Source organism: Acipenser ruthenus, chromosome 24 (assembly GCF_902713425.1).
Source record: "Acipenser ruthenus chromosome 24, fAciRut3.2 maternal haplotype, whole genome shotgun sequence".
NCBI classification, from domain to species: domain Eukaryota; kingdom Metazoa; phylum Chordata; class Actinopteri; order Acipenseriformes; family Acipenseridae; genus Acipenser; species Acipenser ruthenus.
The window spans coordinates 9,083,544-9,099,224 of record NC_081212.1 but is presented as its reverse complement, the minus strand read 5'-3'; the positions used below and the strand labels follow the sequence as shown (position 1 = coordinate 9,099,224).

The 15,681-nt window shown below is 40.6% G+C and overlaps 1 protein-coding gene across 2 annotated transcripts in view; it reads right to left on the bottom strand.

Annotated features, from left to right (window-relative positions):
* Positions 1–4,323: 4,323 nt before the first annotated feature.
* LOC117429367 (transmembrane protein 132E-like) overlaps positions 4,324–15,681 on the bottom strand; it is a 260,360-nt gene continuing 249,002 nt past the window's right edge. For both annotated transcript variants that reach the window (XM_034048768.3, XM_058998343.1), the window contains exon 9: positions 4,324–15,084. In XM_034048768.3, the coding sequence (XP_033904659.1) occupies positions 13,981–15,084 (1,104 nt within the window). In that variant the 3' untranslated portion in view covers positions 4,324–13,980. The remainder of the gene's footprint in view (positions 15,085–15,681) is intronic.

Sequence of the window (15,681 nt, the reverse complement as noted above, 5' to 3'; positions counted from 1 at the left end):
CTCAGCGAAATTGACTGCCTGTTCCAGGGTGTCGGGGTTGTGGCGCCGTATCCATCCTTGGGTCTCGGCGCCGACCACATGACAAAACTGCTCAATGACGATGGCCTCCCCCATCTGGGCAGTTGTTTTTAGCGCCGGGGTGAGCCAGTGTATCATGTGGTCACAGAGCTTCTGCGCGACCACCCTGGGGCGTACGTTCGGGGACCTCCTGTACTCCCTGAACCTCACTCGGTGCGTTTCCTCTGTAATGTTAAGACGGCGGAGAATAGCCAGCTTTACCAGGTCATATTGAGCGGCGTCGTCATCCCCCATCGCCTGGTAGGCTGCCTGCGCTTCCCCAATCAGGCAGGGTCCCAGCTGGCTTGCCCAGAACTGTCGGGGCCATGACGCGGTGGTAGCCAGCCGCTCAAATGCCACCAGGTATGCTTCTGGATCATCCGCCGTCATTTTATGCGTCCTGGCTTTGGGCGCTATGAAGCCGCGTTCCGCTGATGCTGTGGGAGGTATTGCCAGCCCGACCCTCTCGATCAGCGCAGTGTACCTCTCCTCTCTCCGTCTTTCCTCCCCCTCCCGTCTGCTGTCCAGCTGCTCCAGCAGCACCGACAGTGTTGCGTAGTCCATCCTTACTTCTGACAACCACGTGTGGCAAAGTGGTAATGACGTGCAGGTGAGTGCAGTGCAGAATAATCACACAGACAAACGTTGATACAGGTGCAAGGGTGTTTATTTAAATTAATAAATGTCCAGAGCCTCAAGGCAAAACCTGTAAATAATAATGGTGCTGGAAGTGATACAGCGGCGTATATCACTTCTCGTTATAATCCTACGGGTTTGACCCGCAACCCCAAAGTCCCGTTCCGACACCCACACTAAACACAAACACAAAGACAGTGCGTGATTCAAGTGCTAAAAGGTGCAAACAACAGACAGTTCCAGTAGTGAAAAGGTGAGTGGTGAAGTCCGGGTTTGTCGCTGGCCTGCGGCTGCAACTCCGGATCGTGCTCAGTAATCTTTAGTGAAACAACACACAAGACACACAGTGTTAGGACACAGACACAAAACACTCACGGTCGATTTCACAAACGGGCTCCTTCTTGGTCATATAATTTAACCATATGCAAAGGAACAGATCACTCAAGCCATGCCCCCTATTTATACCCTCGCCCATGACCCCGAGGTTAACGAGCGCATCCGCTCCTCCAGTCCTCGGATGCCACGCCGCTTACCGTCTGGGTCACTGAGCTCGGGTGCCATGGCTCCGCCCCCTTCCGAACTGACCAACTTCCATCTACCCTACGGAATAAATTGTCGTGCCATTTCATTAAGGGTACTCTGTTCCTCGTATACCGTGCTCTCACAGGTCGAGAGGGAGATCTAACACTAAGACTCATTCGATCTCTGTCACAATGGGTAATTGTATGTAAAAATAATGTGATATCTTGTAACAATTGTAAGTTGCCCTGGATAAGGGTGTTGGCTAAGAAATAAATGATAATTTGAGTGAATAATGAGAGAAGCACAGGGAGCTGGCCCCCATGGCTGCTTCTTTTCATCGAGTTGACCTAGTAATGGAGTGGAGATGAAATGAGAAGGATTTTGTCTTATTTTTTTATTTATTTCACAGTTTTTATTGCTTTATAAGTAATTTGAAGTATTAAGGAATTAGTTATTTAAAGATTTATGATGCAATTTAAAAAAATGTATTTTAATCATATATAAGTCATATTTATTTTTTTGTCTGAAGGTTACTGTTACAGTAAGCAAAAAACCACATTAGTATATGAAGACCTCCTCAATATGAAGGACAAACTGCTTCCCCTATTGGGACATGCTGTCAGCCAGTAACATGACCCTTGCTGGTGTGAAATGACCGAGGAAGTGAAACTGTGATAGATTTAAGATTTAAGGTATGGATAATGAGAACGTAGTGTAGTATCAGATATCATGAAAAATCAATGACATGTTGTGACAGAGAGCGAATGAATCCTAGTCAACAATCTCCCTCCTGACCTGTGAGGGTGCTGTATAACAGGAACAGAGTGCCCCAGACTGGATGGTTCGGCAGTTCATTCCAGGGTCAGTCGGAATGCCAGCCACCCAGGAAGGGGGCGGAGTCACAATACCAGAAGTCAGTTTTATTCAGGCACATCATATCAAACCTCTGCACAGCCGAAACGCCGTATTTAAATGCACAATTAAACATAAAAGGGTTTCTTTTCTAACACCACATATAAAGCACTTCTTCAAAAAATGAAAAACCTATACTAAAACATTTAACAAGAAACTATTGTGTAAACGGGTATGTTTACACCCGTACATACAATACAATATGTTTTCATTTAGAAGCAAAAAAGTGTGACTGATCATCTGAAATGCCTCTCATTTAATTGGGACAGCTGCTTATTCAGGATATTTTTTCTTGTCCCAAGGCGTCCCGATAAAGCAGCACCCACTGTACTGCAGGTAGCTCTCATTTTCTATGCCTTTTTCTCAGGATATCTGTTTGCAGTTCCTGAGTCACTCCTCAGCAGTGTCTTCTGGGTCATGTTACTGGCTGAAAGCAGGTCAGTCAGTAGGGCAGCAGATGGTTGCTTAATGACAGGAAGAAAGTCACTGAAGGGGACAATTTCATCCTCCTGGTGAAATGACACTGATTTCTTAACCAGATATCAGGCTATGTATCATTGATTTTAGGCTATATATTTTGACTTTTCGTAGATTTTCGTGACTTCGTAGACCTATCTGTGATGTATTAAAGTCATTTTCACTCCCGTAACTTAGTTTCATCCTTGCTGCGGTAATTACAACTGTTAGTTTCAAACTACTTTTGGATGCAAATGTACGAATCTCATTATAATATCAAAGGTTAGCGCTTAACCTTGATGTATAATCATTTTTTGACTCTGCCTGTTTTGTTACGCATTCCACTCACTGGCATAGTTTCAACTAGCTGTTGTATGTGAAACTTCCTGTTTAAACGTTTATGGGCTTTCAGTTACTTTAAAATAAAGCATCTTAAAATATAAAAGAAACCACAAAAAATGACATATATATATAAATTCTTGTTCCGTGTGGAGAGAACAGGAGAGAGTGTCAGGAGGTAAAAATAATAAATATAACAATTGCTACTTGTTTCGGTTCATCCCGTTTGTTTGTCTATTTATTTTGTCCAAGGTGCCGTTTTGTTTTGTACACGAGATTTGTGTTTATCTAAACCTTTTATTTTGCAATAAACCAGCATCCACTCACTCACCATTCTGTGTCCTCTACTTCCTGGCCTGACATCATCACAACCTCTCCGTTACAGTGTCCTTTTGTTGTTTACTCTGAATAAGAAAGCAGCACTCACTCACATGTCAGTTTAAGTTATCCAGCAACAGCGTACAAGACTAACAGAGTGTATCGTCCTTTACATGATAGACTGTGTCACTGCAAAGACCAAAGCTGTCAATTCACTTAACACAGAGACCCATCTCTGTGACACTCAGTGAAGCAAAACGAATTCCACACACTAGGAGCGCTTTCCCTTTGATACACATTTTCAGCTTCAGTCTGTTATTAGCCATTTGAAGCACGGGGTAAGTATGATGGATCCTGCATCTCTTGTGCAGTTCTGATGCTGCCAGATGCTTGAAATGTATTTGCTTATGATTGTAAGTCGCCCTGGATAAGGGCGTCTGCTAATAAATAAATAAATAAATAAATAAAATGCTGAGTATGAAAGGGATGGCTTCTTTTGTGAATTTAAAAGCCTTTTATCTCTTCTTTGGTCAAACTATTTGTGTTTGGTATATAACTAGATTATTAAAACTGCAGAATGGCTGATTGTGACGGGCTACACCCTGCCCCTGTGTGGATTTGGTGTTTTAAACATTCTACAGCATGGATGGGGTTAATATTCCCCACCCATGCTAAACTCGTGTAGAATGTGACTGTCTCCAGATTGATTACCGCAGCTTTGGCTGAACGAGGTGTTACACCACTTTGACAGTTACCCCAATTGTTTCTTCTAACTTAGATTGTGTTTTTGATACAAATTAGAAGAAACAATTGGGGCAACCTTGGCCCCCATGGGTTTTACAGTTGTGCCTATTTGCTTGGTGCTAGGCAGAGTTGCCCCAATGGTTTCTTGAAACTTGGCTTGTGTTTTTGATATCTCCACTTTAAATGGCTGGGCACTATTGATATCTTGCTGTTTTTTTTCACATTTCGAGTGTGCTTTTGTTTCAGATATGAATATACATGTTGGCTTGTGCTTCCTTCAAGTGAGCGCTGCACAGTGAGTGGAAGTCAGTTAACATCGAACCAAAGAAAACCAGCAAGCCCCGTGTTGTACATTTTTATTTGTTTAAAGACACAGACACTGAAGGTAAATAACAGTAAATCAAGCTTTAGACAGACATGGCAATGCAATATTAATAGGATGACATAACGCTATATACAATCTTACATGGTGTATATATAAATAAGTGTTTCCATTAACAATTATACCCTTACTGTGCCTTTTGTTTTGTAGTTTATGTAGAAACAGAAATTGGTAACATGTTAAATTAAGTGTCATATATGAACAGATAATTACAAGTTTTACGCACTCTGCCACCAGCACTATATCACTTTCTTACACCACACTCCTGTGATATATTATTGATATCACTCATATTTCCTTCACTTTGTATTGCTGGTTAGATTATGGTGTTAGATTATGGTGTTGAGTGAATGCCATTAGTAGAATGGTCCCACAGTGTTCACTGTACAATAAGGACCACTGTTTTTTTTTTATTAGTTATGTACATTAATCTGTCATGATGACTTAATATACCACTCTTAAAGAGTAAGTAGCAGGGTTCCAAAAAATATAGTGTTATACATCCCCATGTGTTGCTACAACTGTTTAAATAACATACCTGTTACTTCCTTCCATTGTTAACATCCTGACAACTTTTTTACGCCTTTAACGTCTTTTTTAAAATGGCCGCTCTAGTGCACTGGGGTTTGAGATCTATCCTCTAAAATTACTGCAGGAAGAGCGATTAAAAAAAAACAAACATAACAAGTGCTCTGGCTTTTCAGTTCCATACCACATCATAGATCGTTATTGCTGTGTTACCTGTTTGACAATGTGGGCAATACTCCTTACACTATCAGTGCACTAGAGCTGACATTTTGCAAAGAGCTTTGAAACTTTAAAGTTATAAGTGTAAAACATTGTCAGGATGTTAACAATAAAAATAACAATTACAGGTACTTCATTTAAACAGTTGTAGCAACACGTGCAGACGTGAAATACTATATTTTTTCGGAATCCCGCTACTTACTCTTTAACTTCCATTGTGGTCAATGTTTTTTCCAAGCAAACTATACTGATATAAGATCTCAGTGTTATCACATGTAGTTTACTGGAGCGACATACTGTGGGGTTCATGGAAAATGTCCCCGGTTCACAGGAGACCTGAGGTACCTCGAGGCACAGTTATCATGCAGTGCAGCTTGAAGTGTAAAACCAATACCTCCGTCTTCCAGCAGAGTGCACCAGAGAGATTTTAGAAATTGAATGGGCTGTACACCGCTGTTGGCTACACAGCATGGGATAAGCAAATTATATATTGTTGAGTATTGTCCTGCCTGGTGTAATCACGTAATATACTACTGTTGATATCTCAGCTTTGATAAATTACAGTTCAATTAATTCATTAAACTCTCAGCAGAAATAAGTAACACTTTCAGAAAACCATGCAGTTACCAAGACCTTACATTTCTCTCAAAAACCATTCTCATCAATCTTATAGTTTTCAACTGGAAGGCCATTTTGGCTGTCACAACTCAATAAGTGCACTTCCTTTGTTACAGGTAAAGTAATGAAACCCCACCTGTCATTTCCTATTGCGCCAAGGGAAAACTATTAACTGTAACACAGGAAGTGGGGAGCGGAAAATAATTTTGGGGCCCTATTTAGTAAAAAAACAAAACAAAACAGTATAAAACAATAGCTGTTTGTAGTTGTAACTTACTGCTAACTAGTTATATACTATTAAAGTGATTGTAGCTAGCAAATTGATTCCATATAACTTTAGGTTAAAGAATGTTCTCAGGTTCCATGCCTCTCAGGACAGCTCTTTCACTTCCTAGGCCATTTCACCTCAGCAGTGTCTTCTGGGTCATGGCTGAAAGCATGTTAGTTAGCAGGGGAAGCAGCTTATTGGTTAAAGACGGAAGCTGTTGAAGCGGTGGGGACAATTTCACCTTCCAGGAGGATCAAGGAAGTGCAACGCTATCTGAAAGCGTGGCTTGCAAGATTTCTTTAGCTTAGTGTCGTGAACTAAAAATATAACAGGTGCACAACAGTTAAGATGTATGGAATTAAATAGTCATGAACAGACACTTATTTTAAAGTGTTACCCAAATATTTGTATCAAGCCATAAATGGAAAGAGATTTACAATTTGTACTTGTATTGACCCTTTCCCCAGTGGCATTTCCCCCTGTTGTGTGTACACTCTCTCGCTTTTTCAAGCTTATACTTGCTCACACGTGGCCTCTGAGACAGACATCCAGACATCCGCCAAGGAGAATAAACATATACAACACAGTGTTTGGTGCTGATAATGTAAACCGCTAAAAATAAAAAAAAATAAAACATATACTTATGGAGTTACTGAAAGAATGTTTTTTAGGAATACAGTATTCAGTACATTTTTAACAACAGTCTAAATTTCATGAATATATTAAACTTCTTAACTCAGAAGTTAAAGCTTTATAGAGGGTCCAACAGGGCGTCCAAATGGAATGAATCTGTCTGTGCCTCCCAGTGCTGGACATTGTAGCTGGCTGACTTTACCACATATAGACAAGCACATTTTGCATCCTTTATGCAGGGGAATTCTTTAAATAAGATTAACAAAAAAAAAACATGCTTCCTTTACTACAAGCAATAGATATGACGGCTCAAAAGCTCTTACTCCAAATTGTCACTGGCACAAACCAACCTGAAACTCTGCAACATTTAGCGGCACAGTCAAGGGGTCGGTGGTACTGTGGGTAGTTTGGATAGGCTTACTAATAGAAAGAATTGTTCTACAAATACTGTTGCCTGCTATTGACTACGGAGATGTTTACATGTCTCTAAATTGCTTGGACACTGTATTGAATAGACTGTGTAGGTTTGTCTTGGGCTGTCACCACTGCAGTTTAGAAGACTTGTTTTGCCTCTCTGCTTTACAAATGTAGACATGGTGATGGTCCAAGATACTGCCAATCCATGTTAGCAAGTCAAGTTAATAAGTGTTCTACTTTAAAGAACACTGAATGCAAACTGAATACTTATGAGAACAAAGATGGACCAGCCATTTGACATTGGAAATCCAGCTTCACTGCGAACATTTGAATATTTGATTCATAATTAAATTCTTGTTCAGAGTATATGTAGTCACTGACTAATGAGAACTGTGTGTGAGAATAATGATGTTAAAGGTATATTTGTCTACTTTTTGTCACTCTTGAAAGCAAGAAGTCAATGAATGAGGTTTCCTGGTGTGTGTAAAATGTATTTTTAATTAATTCAGCATTAAGGAAGGAACAGTTTGTTTACAGGTGTAAATGAAAGTACGTTTTAAAATAGTTTTTGATCATGTATACCCAATTTACGTCTGTATGCTGCAGTGCGTGATGAAAAAGTGACTGTTAATAAAGTGTGTGGTAATCACATGGTTTTACACACCGTGCTTTACTGAGGAAGTGCGCATTAAAACATTGATTGCTATGCATTACTGTATTTAGTGGGCTGGGGAATTAATTTTTCAATCACCTGTCATTTATTTCCCAAATTGAATTGAACAGGTATAACATTTCAACAAAATGCCTGCTATATTATTAGTGACAATTGAGACTTAGGACACGGGGGTAGGAGACACTTCTTCACATAGAGAGAGTGGTGGGGGGATGGAATGGGCTACCAAGTCATGTTGTTGAAGGAGACACTTCTTCACATAGAGAGAGTGGTGGGGGGGATGGAATGGGCTACCTAGTCATGTTGTTGAAGGAGACACTTCTCCACACAGAGAGAGGTGAGGGGATGGAATGGGCTACCTAGTCATGTTGTTGAAGGAGACACTTCTTCACATAGAGAGAGAGTGGTGAGGGGATGGAATGGGCTACCTAGTCATGTTGTTGTTGACAAAGTTCTAAGATCAAATCAGCTCCTAGGAACCAGATGAGCTTAGATGGGCAGAATGGCCTCCTCTCTGACTTATTTTCTAAATAATTAGAGCATGAACGTTTTGCTTATTAAAAGTCACTATTTTTAAGATGATGAAACCCCATTTTATACTATTCATGTCCTGTATATTGAAAATGACTATTTTACTATTTTTAGTTTATAGTTAATAATAATCTGTTTATAATTAGGGTGATAGTATTGCTTTCACGCAACACAAGAAATTACCAAAAACACATGTCAGAACAAAACTGCAAACTATGAAATGCATGAGGATGAAATTTAAATGGCCTTAATTGCTTTTGTTGAATGTAGTATAGCTTTAAATAGTATGTACTCGTTACAATGAATTATTTTTTTAAGGAATAAAATATATAAAACTAATATGAAACACCTTAGGGTACTAACAGACCCCTACATTTTTGGTTTGATAACTCTATGGGGTGTGTTTTTCCTGGACAATTTTGAATAAGAGCTTTATCAATGTTTTCATCAATCTTTATATATTCTTTTATCATGTTTTCTGTAACCCAAGCAGAAAGGGGTACGGTAATACATTAAATAAAACTTAAGCATACAAACATTTTGGTGTAACTGCACTCAGCGTAGTTTAGTGTAGGTACATTGGTGAAGGGATAGGATTCACAGCACCTATCTGTGGGGATCCTGGGAACATCCCTAAAATTGGTTGATGCAATCCCGGTGTCTGATATTGTAAAATACTCAAAACAAATCCAGATGTGGCTCCCTCCAGTGGTGTAATGGTTATTCAAATATATATATAAACCTCTTCCCTTTTCATCACAATTTTTGATTGTAGGTTTGAACATTTGGATATCATTTGTAAAATAATTATGATTTAATAGTTGTCAGAAATTCAGTAATGCAGTTCAGAATATGAAAAGTTCAGCCATCTTGGATGTGGTTTGAATCTACCAACACTGTGTCTAGAAACATTGAGGAGAACCCCAAATTCGTTCCTTATCTCCTATCAACACTGTGTCTAGAAACATTGAGGAGAACCCCAAACTCGTTCCTTATCTCCTATCAACACTGTGTCTAGAAACATTGAGGAGAACCCCAAACTCGTTCCTTATCTCCTGTAGCTTGTAGTTAAGGCGCTTCGTGTTCCATGTTTATTTTTAATACTGTAATACATCAATCAGCTTTGGGTTATATCCCCCAGCAGAAAGTCAGCATCTACAAAATCTAGATTTTTCCAGCCAACCACAATAGCATTCCCCTCTTTCATCCAACACACATGCATTTACACAGAGGCCGAGCCATCTTCATAAGCTTTTTAATGTGTGTGTGTGAGAGAGAGATTGTGAACTTAATAAAAAATACCTCATTAATAAACGCTACAGGCCTGCTATCCTACACTTTCTATCTCCACTGACCTTTGCTTCGCATTTCCATTTAGTATTTTTGCACCACCTAGCACTACAAACAGCAGGTGTCCTCCAGGGTAAGCAAGTGGTGTTATTCGTTGGTTGCTATAGCTGTAATGCCAGCTTATATCCAGGAAAAAAGGGTTAAGAAGTTGTGCTAGTTTGACCAGCAACTGCAGCAGGATATTTCCCCAGATCCCAAGTACAGAAGCTTACTTGATGTGGCACAGCAGTCCTGGAATCTATTTCTGAGTTCCACATGGTATGAAAAAATTATGGGAATTCTTGAGTCTACAAGAGACCATGGAATCCCTACTTCTATAAACATGATCTATATGACTTCTACAGAAGTAGACTGGAGAAATTCTTCCTGTAATCTCACATTGTGCAGCATGTATCTCTCTGAATTTAATTCCGAGATCTGACAGCAACAGCCAGTAGGGTGGCAGGTCTGACGTCTTGAAATGCATGATAGCATACTTCCTTTATTACTTAATAAGCATGATTAGATAATTATTACAATACAAACATTTACAAATTCAGAAGCTCACTAATTTTGAGTAGGAGCTTTCCTTTCATGCAAAGAATGTTGGGATAGATGTTTTATGTCTCATCTAATGTTTCCTGAACCTGTTTAATTATTCAGGGAAACCAGTCATCAAACCCCACCACTGACAAACAGCATTACTTTACTTAAGATCTGACACATGGGCAGTTTAATGGACACAACTAAAAGAATAACATGGATTCTGTGTTCAAACGTTTAATGCCATTAGCTTATAGGTGTTAACTATAGTGTTTACATGGTACTAAGTGTACAGTGTAGGCTAATTTATTTCATATTCAATATTTCATCCAGTATTTTCCATATACAATTAAATGCTGTCCACATGTAGTCTTATACACAAATGCAGTAGTTATTTACAAAATGTAATGGAGGGCTACTTACGATGGCTTTTCGTATTGGTTACAAAAATATGTTAAAGTTTACGGCCCAGATATTTGAAAGGTTTGCGCACCACGGAGAAGGTTATGCACGTTGCAAATAGCTGTTATGCGTGAATGTGCAACATGTGCCATATTCGAAACTTCTTTTTTGCGTGCCACAATATGTTTTGCGCTGTGCACACATATAATGTATGCATATCGTAATTTGGCGGGAGTGGACGACAATTTGCAAGATCCTGCCATGTTCGAAATTATGCGCCAAGCACAAAACCAGTTTAGCGAGGCACAAAATAACGCTTTTAAAAGCAAGCCTTAATGCCGCACACATCACTCCAGCACTCACTCACCCAATCACTGAAGTGAAATGCAGGCGCTTTCCGAGGTACTACAACAATGGAAAACACCCAGCGATCATACAAGGTTCCGTCCACATCTATATAATGATTATATTCAAAAGAACGATTGTGAGAGCAGCATCACTAGATTTAATACAGTACATGTTTAAAAAAGAAACAGGGAAGCAGCAATCATGATTGTTCTTTCGGATTGAAACAAAACAAATCAGTTTCCCAAGCATGCTTTCTTGGTGCTGAAAGAATAACTCCCAAAACAGAATCACGAGTACAGCACGGTATCATAGTGCATACCGTCAGTATGTAACATAGACCGAGCCAGCAGATACTAAACAACTACCTGTATAATGCAGGAACGCTTTACTTTAATAGACACATACAGCAGTATATCAACCCTAGATCAATCAAGCAACAGTTTGCACCTCCTTACCTTGCATTCACATAGATTTCAATATCAAAGACACTGTTTATACAGTAGTAGGCTAGGCTACTGATTACTGTATTGGTAAATTTTGTCGCCGTTTTGAATTTAAATGTACGAAAGGTGCTCCTTTCTTATTCCACTGCCCGTTCAGCCCGTTTTATTTAAGTTGAATTAACTGCCCCCCAGGTTTGTCAAGCAAGTTATGTATAGGCTATTAAAAAACAGATGATTCCAGCTGAATTATTAATATTATTATTAATTATTGTTGTTGTTGTTGGTAATGTATGTATATAACAGACACCCATATCCAGGGCGACTTATAGTTCACGGCTAATACTGAGAAAAAAAACGATGGTACTTTAACAGAAAACAAGAAAGTCAAAAAATATAAATGAATTAGAATAGGTAACATGTACTCAGATTTGTGTGACACCTGTCAAAATTATGGAGACAGAAGTAGAGAAATCATAAACTCACTTCCCAACAGCACAGCATAGATATATGTGTTTGAATTCCGTAGAATCTGTGATGGCCCTTTAAACATTTAGCTTATTAGCCATGCTAATGCCTGTGATAATGATAAACATTAGATACAAATGTATGCATGTGCGCAAATTTCATATGCTTAATTAAGCACAAAATTATTTGAATTGCTCCGAAAGCCAAATTTCAATGAAAATGGCTAAGTTTTGCGATGCGCGTGACAGACTTGCAATGCACAGAATGTTTCCATTACATGCATTTAGCTAAGTGCCCTATCCTCAGCAACATTGGCAAAGGGCTGCAGTGCCCAAGGGCTCAATCCATAAAATATCCCTGTTGCATTCTCCAAAGGCTCCCTTTCCTTTCGTGCCACTCCCCCGGTAATTCCACACTCGTGTATAAGGACACAACTGACTTTTTGTTACCGTATTTATTTCTCATTCATATCAGAAGCATACTTTGACACCCACGATCTGCATTCCATGCTATTGACTATGCCATACAGGTGTGGTAGGAGCAGGGAGCGTGGTGAGTGGGGGGCAGTTGGAAGGGGCTTTCAGCAGGAGTATGAGTAAGGGATGCACATGTGCAGGCTGCATCCACAGGCAGCGTTCTTGCTCCATGCTGAGATTCCCGTCTTCGGGGCTTCCGAATAGAGTTGTGTTTTCAGCATTGTGGGTTTGTTTTACAGTCCACACTTCGTAAATATGTTTATGTATAGTGTAAGTTGCACGGGTCGGAGCTACTCAGAAAACCGGCTGACAGGCGCGTTTCTGTAAAATAAAGAGTGGAGTTTGATGCTACAGGGATATTTTGTCCGTCTCCTTCATGTTGACGCTTATCCAGTTAGTAAGTTGCTACAATATATTTTTATATGCGTTATATGTTGAACAGCCTATACTATCCTCTAGTCCATTGTTTCATTTCTCCATTTAGTAGCTTATTTATAGATTTGTGGGGGAGGGCATGCAACTTCGGGGGTGCCAATGCTACCAATGTGTGTTGAGCTTTGATTCTGCATTCCATGTGCAGGTTACATTTACACACAGAGGAATATTGGTATGTACTGTACACCTATGATAGCTGCTTGGCAGGGTATTGTTAACAGCCCATTGTCGTGTAGTATTCCAATTCTGCGCATTCACGTGTAGCTCTTGTGCATTTCTGCTATATTGGTAATGAATGCGCAGGTGGTTTTGCGAGGCATGAACACATTTGCGAATTGAGCAAAAAACTGCTATTTTCCAACTTGCGCAACTGTTTTGTGCCGTGTTGGAAAATATCAATTTTTGTGCAAAAGCACTAATTTTTGCGAGACACACATTTTGCAAGGGGATTGCGCATTGCTTCGAATTTCTGGGCCTACATCTTTAAACAGGTTTAATCCTAAAGAAATTAGACACCCCCAAATCAACTTAATGTTATCAGAATGCTTAGTTGTTTAAACAAAGAAGCTTTCACTTTTATTTAAGTGCTTCTGAACATCTGGTTGGAATTTCTCATCTGAACAAACCGGCTCGTGGTCTTTCTGACCTGTATTGGGGAGACTTGAATTGGGGTTCGGGACACTAGTTAGAAGTCAAAAATTACACATTGACAGACGCTAGGTTGCCACTCCAACCATGCGTAGTGTTTTTGGAGTGTTTAAGACACGGCAATCATTCAAACAAACAGCATCATCTCGTTCTCAGTATTTCTTACGTATGCATAAATGATACATTTTCAATAAAGACTCAACATAAACTATCCGTCCCAACATCCTCTGGTTCTGTGACCTGCACTTCAAAGGCCTCTTGTTAGAGAAGATACTTGCATTTATGATAAACAAACGAACAAACAAAAGCCAGAACTGAGTCCCACCACGCACAAACAGCCCTACATCACCCAGCGTTTGTGGGTCAGTAGAATACCTCCTTATTGTGTCAGTACTGTTCTGAGACATCTGACCCACTCTGAAGGTGTATATCCAGAACAAAAGAATAGCAAGCCATTGAATAGTCTTCAGGGATTTGTGGATTTAAGCTTCAAGGAAAGAAGAAAAAAAGAAAGAAAGGAAGAAATTGAGTGTCTGGGAGAGGAAGGGCACTGTGCAAAGAAAACAATGGTTTGTTCCCATTGTTCATTTGTGAATGCCACTAAGTGAAACTAAATTGCGGCACCTTTCTTGCTCTTTCTAGGCTATCTCCTTTATCCTACGCATGTAGTCGTGCAGTTCTTCAGGGTCTTGAAAGCCCATGTCCTGGCAAACCCATTGTATGTCCTCCTCGTCCGCTATCGGGATAGAGTTGTAGGGCATGTCCTCTGAGGGTAGAGTGGTGAAGGTGGTAAACTTGACCCGCTTGCGTTTGGAGGTGGGTGAGTTAAGGGGTTCCTCACTGTGCTCCTTGGTGGACCCCCCTGAGCTTCCATCTCCTCTTCCATGGACCTGGCTCTGCACGCTTGTCTGGGAGCTGCCACTACTGTGGTGGTCTCCATGACAACAAGTTTGCACCCCTTCCAGAGGGTTTCCTGGACTTTCTGGCTGCCGGGGTGAGAGGTCATTCTGTGACCGCAAGGGCTGCCCATTTCCCAAGAACACCCAGTGATGAGAGTGGTCAACATTGGCCTGGCCCTCTGGAGGAATACGTTTGTGCTGGTACTTGAGAACAAAGATGATGCAGTTGATGAGGAAGACCAAGATGGCCAGGCAGAAGACACCTAGGAGGGCGTACATCCCAATCTCCAAGTCTGTTAGACTCCGAGGGGCCTGGACAAAATCATCCTCCTCTTCTTCCTCTTCTTCTTCTTCCTCCCCGTATTGTATGCTAGTGGTGGGGAAGTTGGTGTAATCGATAGGGATGCTGGCTGGCTGATTGTTTGTCAGCTCGTAGCTGTCTCCATCCAGAACTGATCTCCTAGTAGAGGCTGTTTCTTCTACCTCTCTCGTGCCCGCTAAGGTTCCCTGGCTTGTCCTGCCCCCTTGATAGTAGTCTACATCTTCTTCAGAGTCTTCCTCCGGCCCGAAGCGGACTTTAACATAGACGGGAGCAGAGTAGAGCACGCTTTTGCGTTTGGTTTTCTGGCAGGCTTCACAGATGGTCATCTCTGCTCGAATGATCTCCCCTGAGCCCTCTCCTTCAGCCACCACTGTGGGCCAGCGGAGATGCGGGTCCTGTGACACCGAGACCACCTTGTCGTCCAGTGTGCTGACCTGTAGGTTATAGTCTTTTGGGTTGTATATGCTCAAGGGTGCCGCTGTGCCGTCACTGTAATATATCCATATGGTCAGTGTAGCCTCCTGTTGAACCAAGAACACATAAATTTATCAATCAAGGAATCGTGAATTTAGGAAGCAATAACTAATTAATTCATTTACTTAAAGTGATTGTAGTCAACACAATTATCTGATGTTCACTTCCATTCGTTATATAGGGCTATATGCAAATGTGTAAGAAACAAATGTTATGATAAACGGTTAGAGAAAGTTCTCAGTTACCATGCCTTGCGCTCAACATATCTGTAACACTTCCTGGGTCATTTCACTTTCAAAGCCTGTTACTGGCTGAAAGCACATCAGTTAATCAGGGAACCAGTTGGATGGTTTATAAGAGGATAAAACACACTAAAGGGGTGGGGACAATTTCCAAGGAAATGACCAAGGAAGTGCAGCACTGTGAGCACAGCTTACAAACAGATTTATATAACCGACTACACAATATGATATCAGTAGTGCCTGTTCACTATAACATGTCTTTCTTTCAGATCTGGCCACTTGAGACCCATGTAACGAATGGAAGTGCACAGCAGGTAAGACTTAGGAAATGACTTGAGATTCAAGACCTCAATTCCAAGGGGGGAACAGCGTTGAAATATATCACATTTGCGCACGTATGTG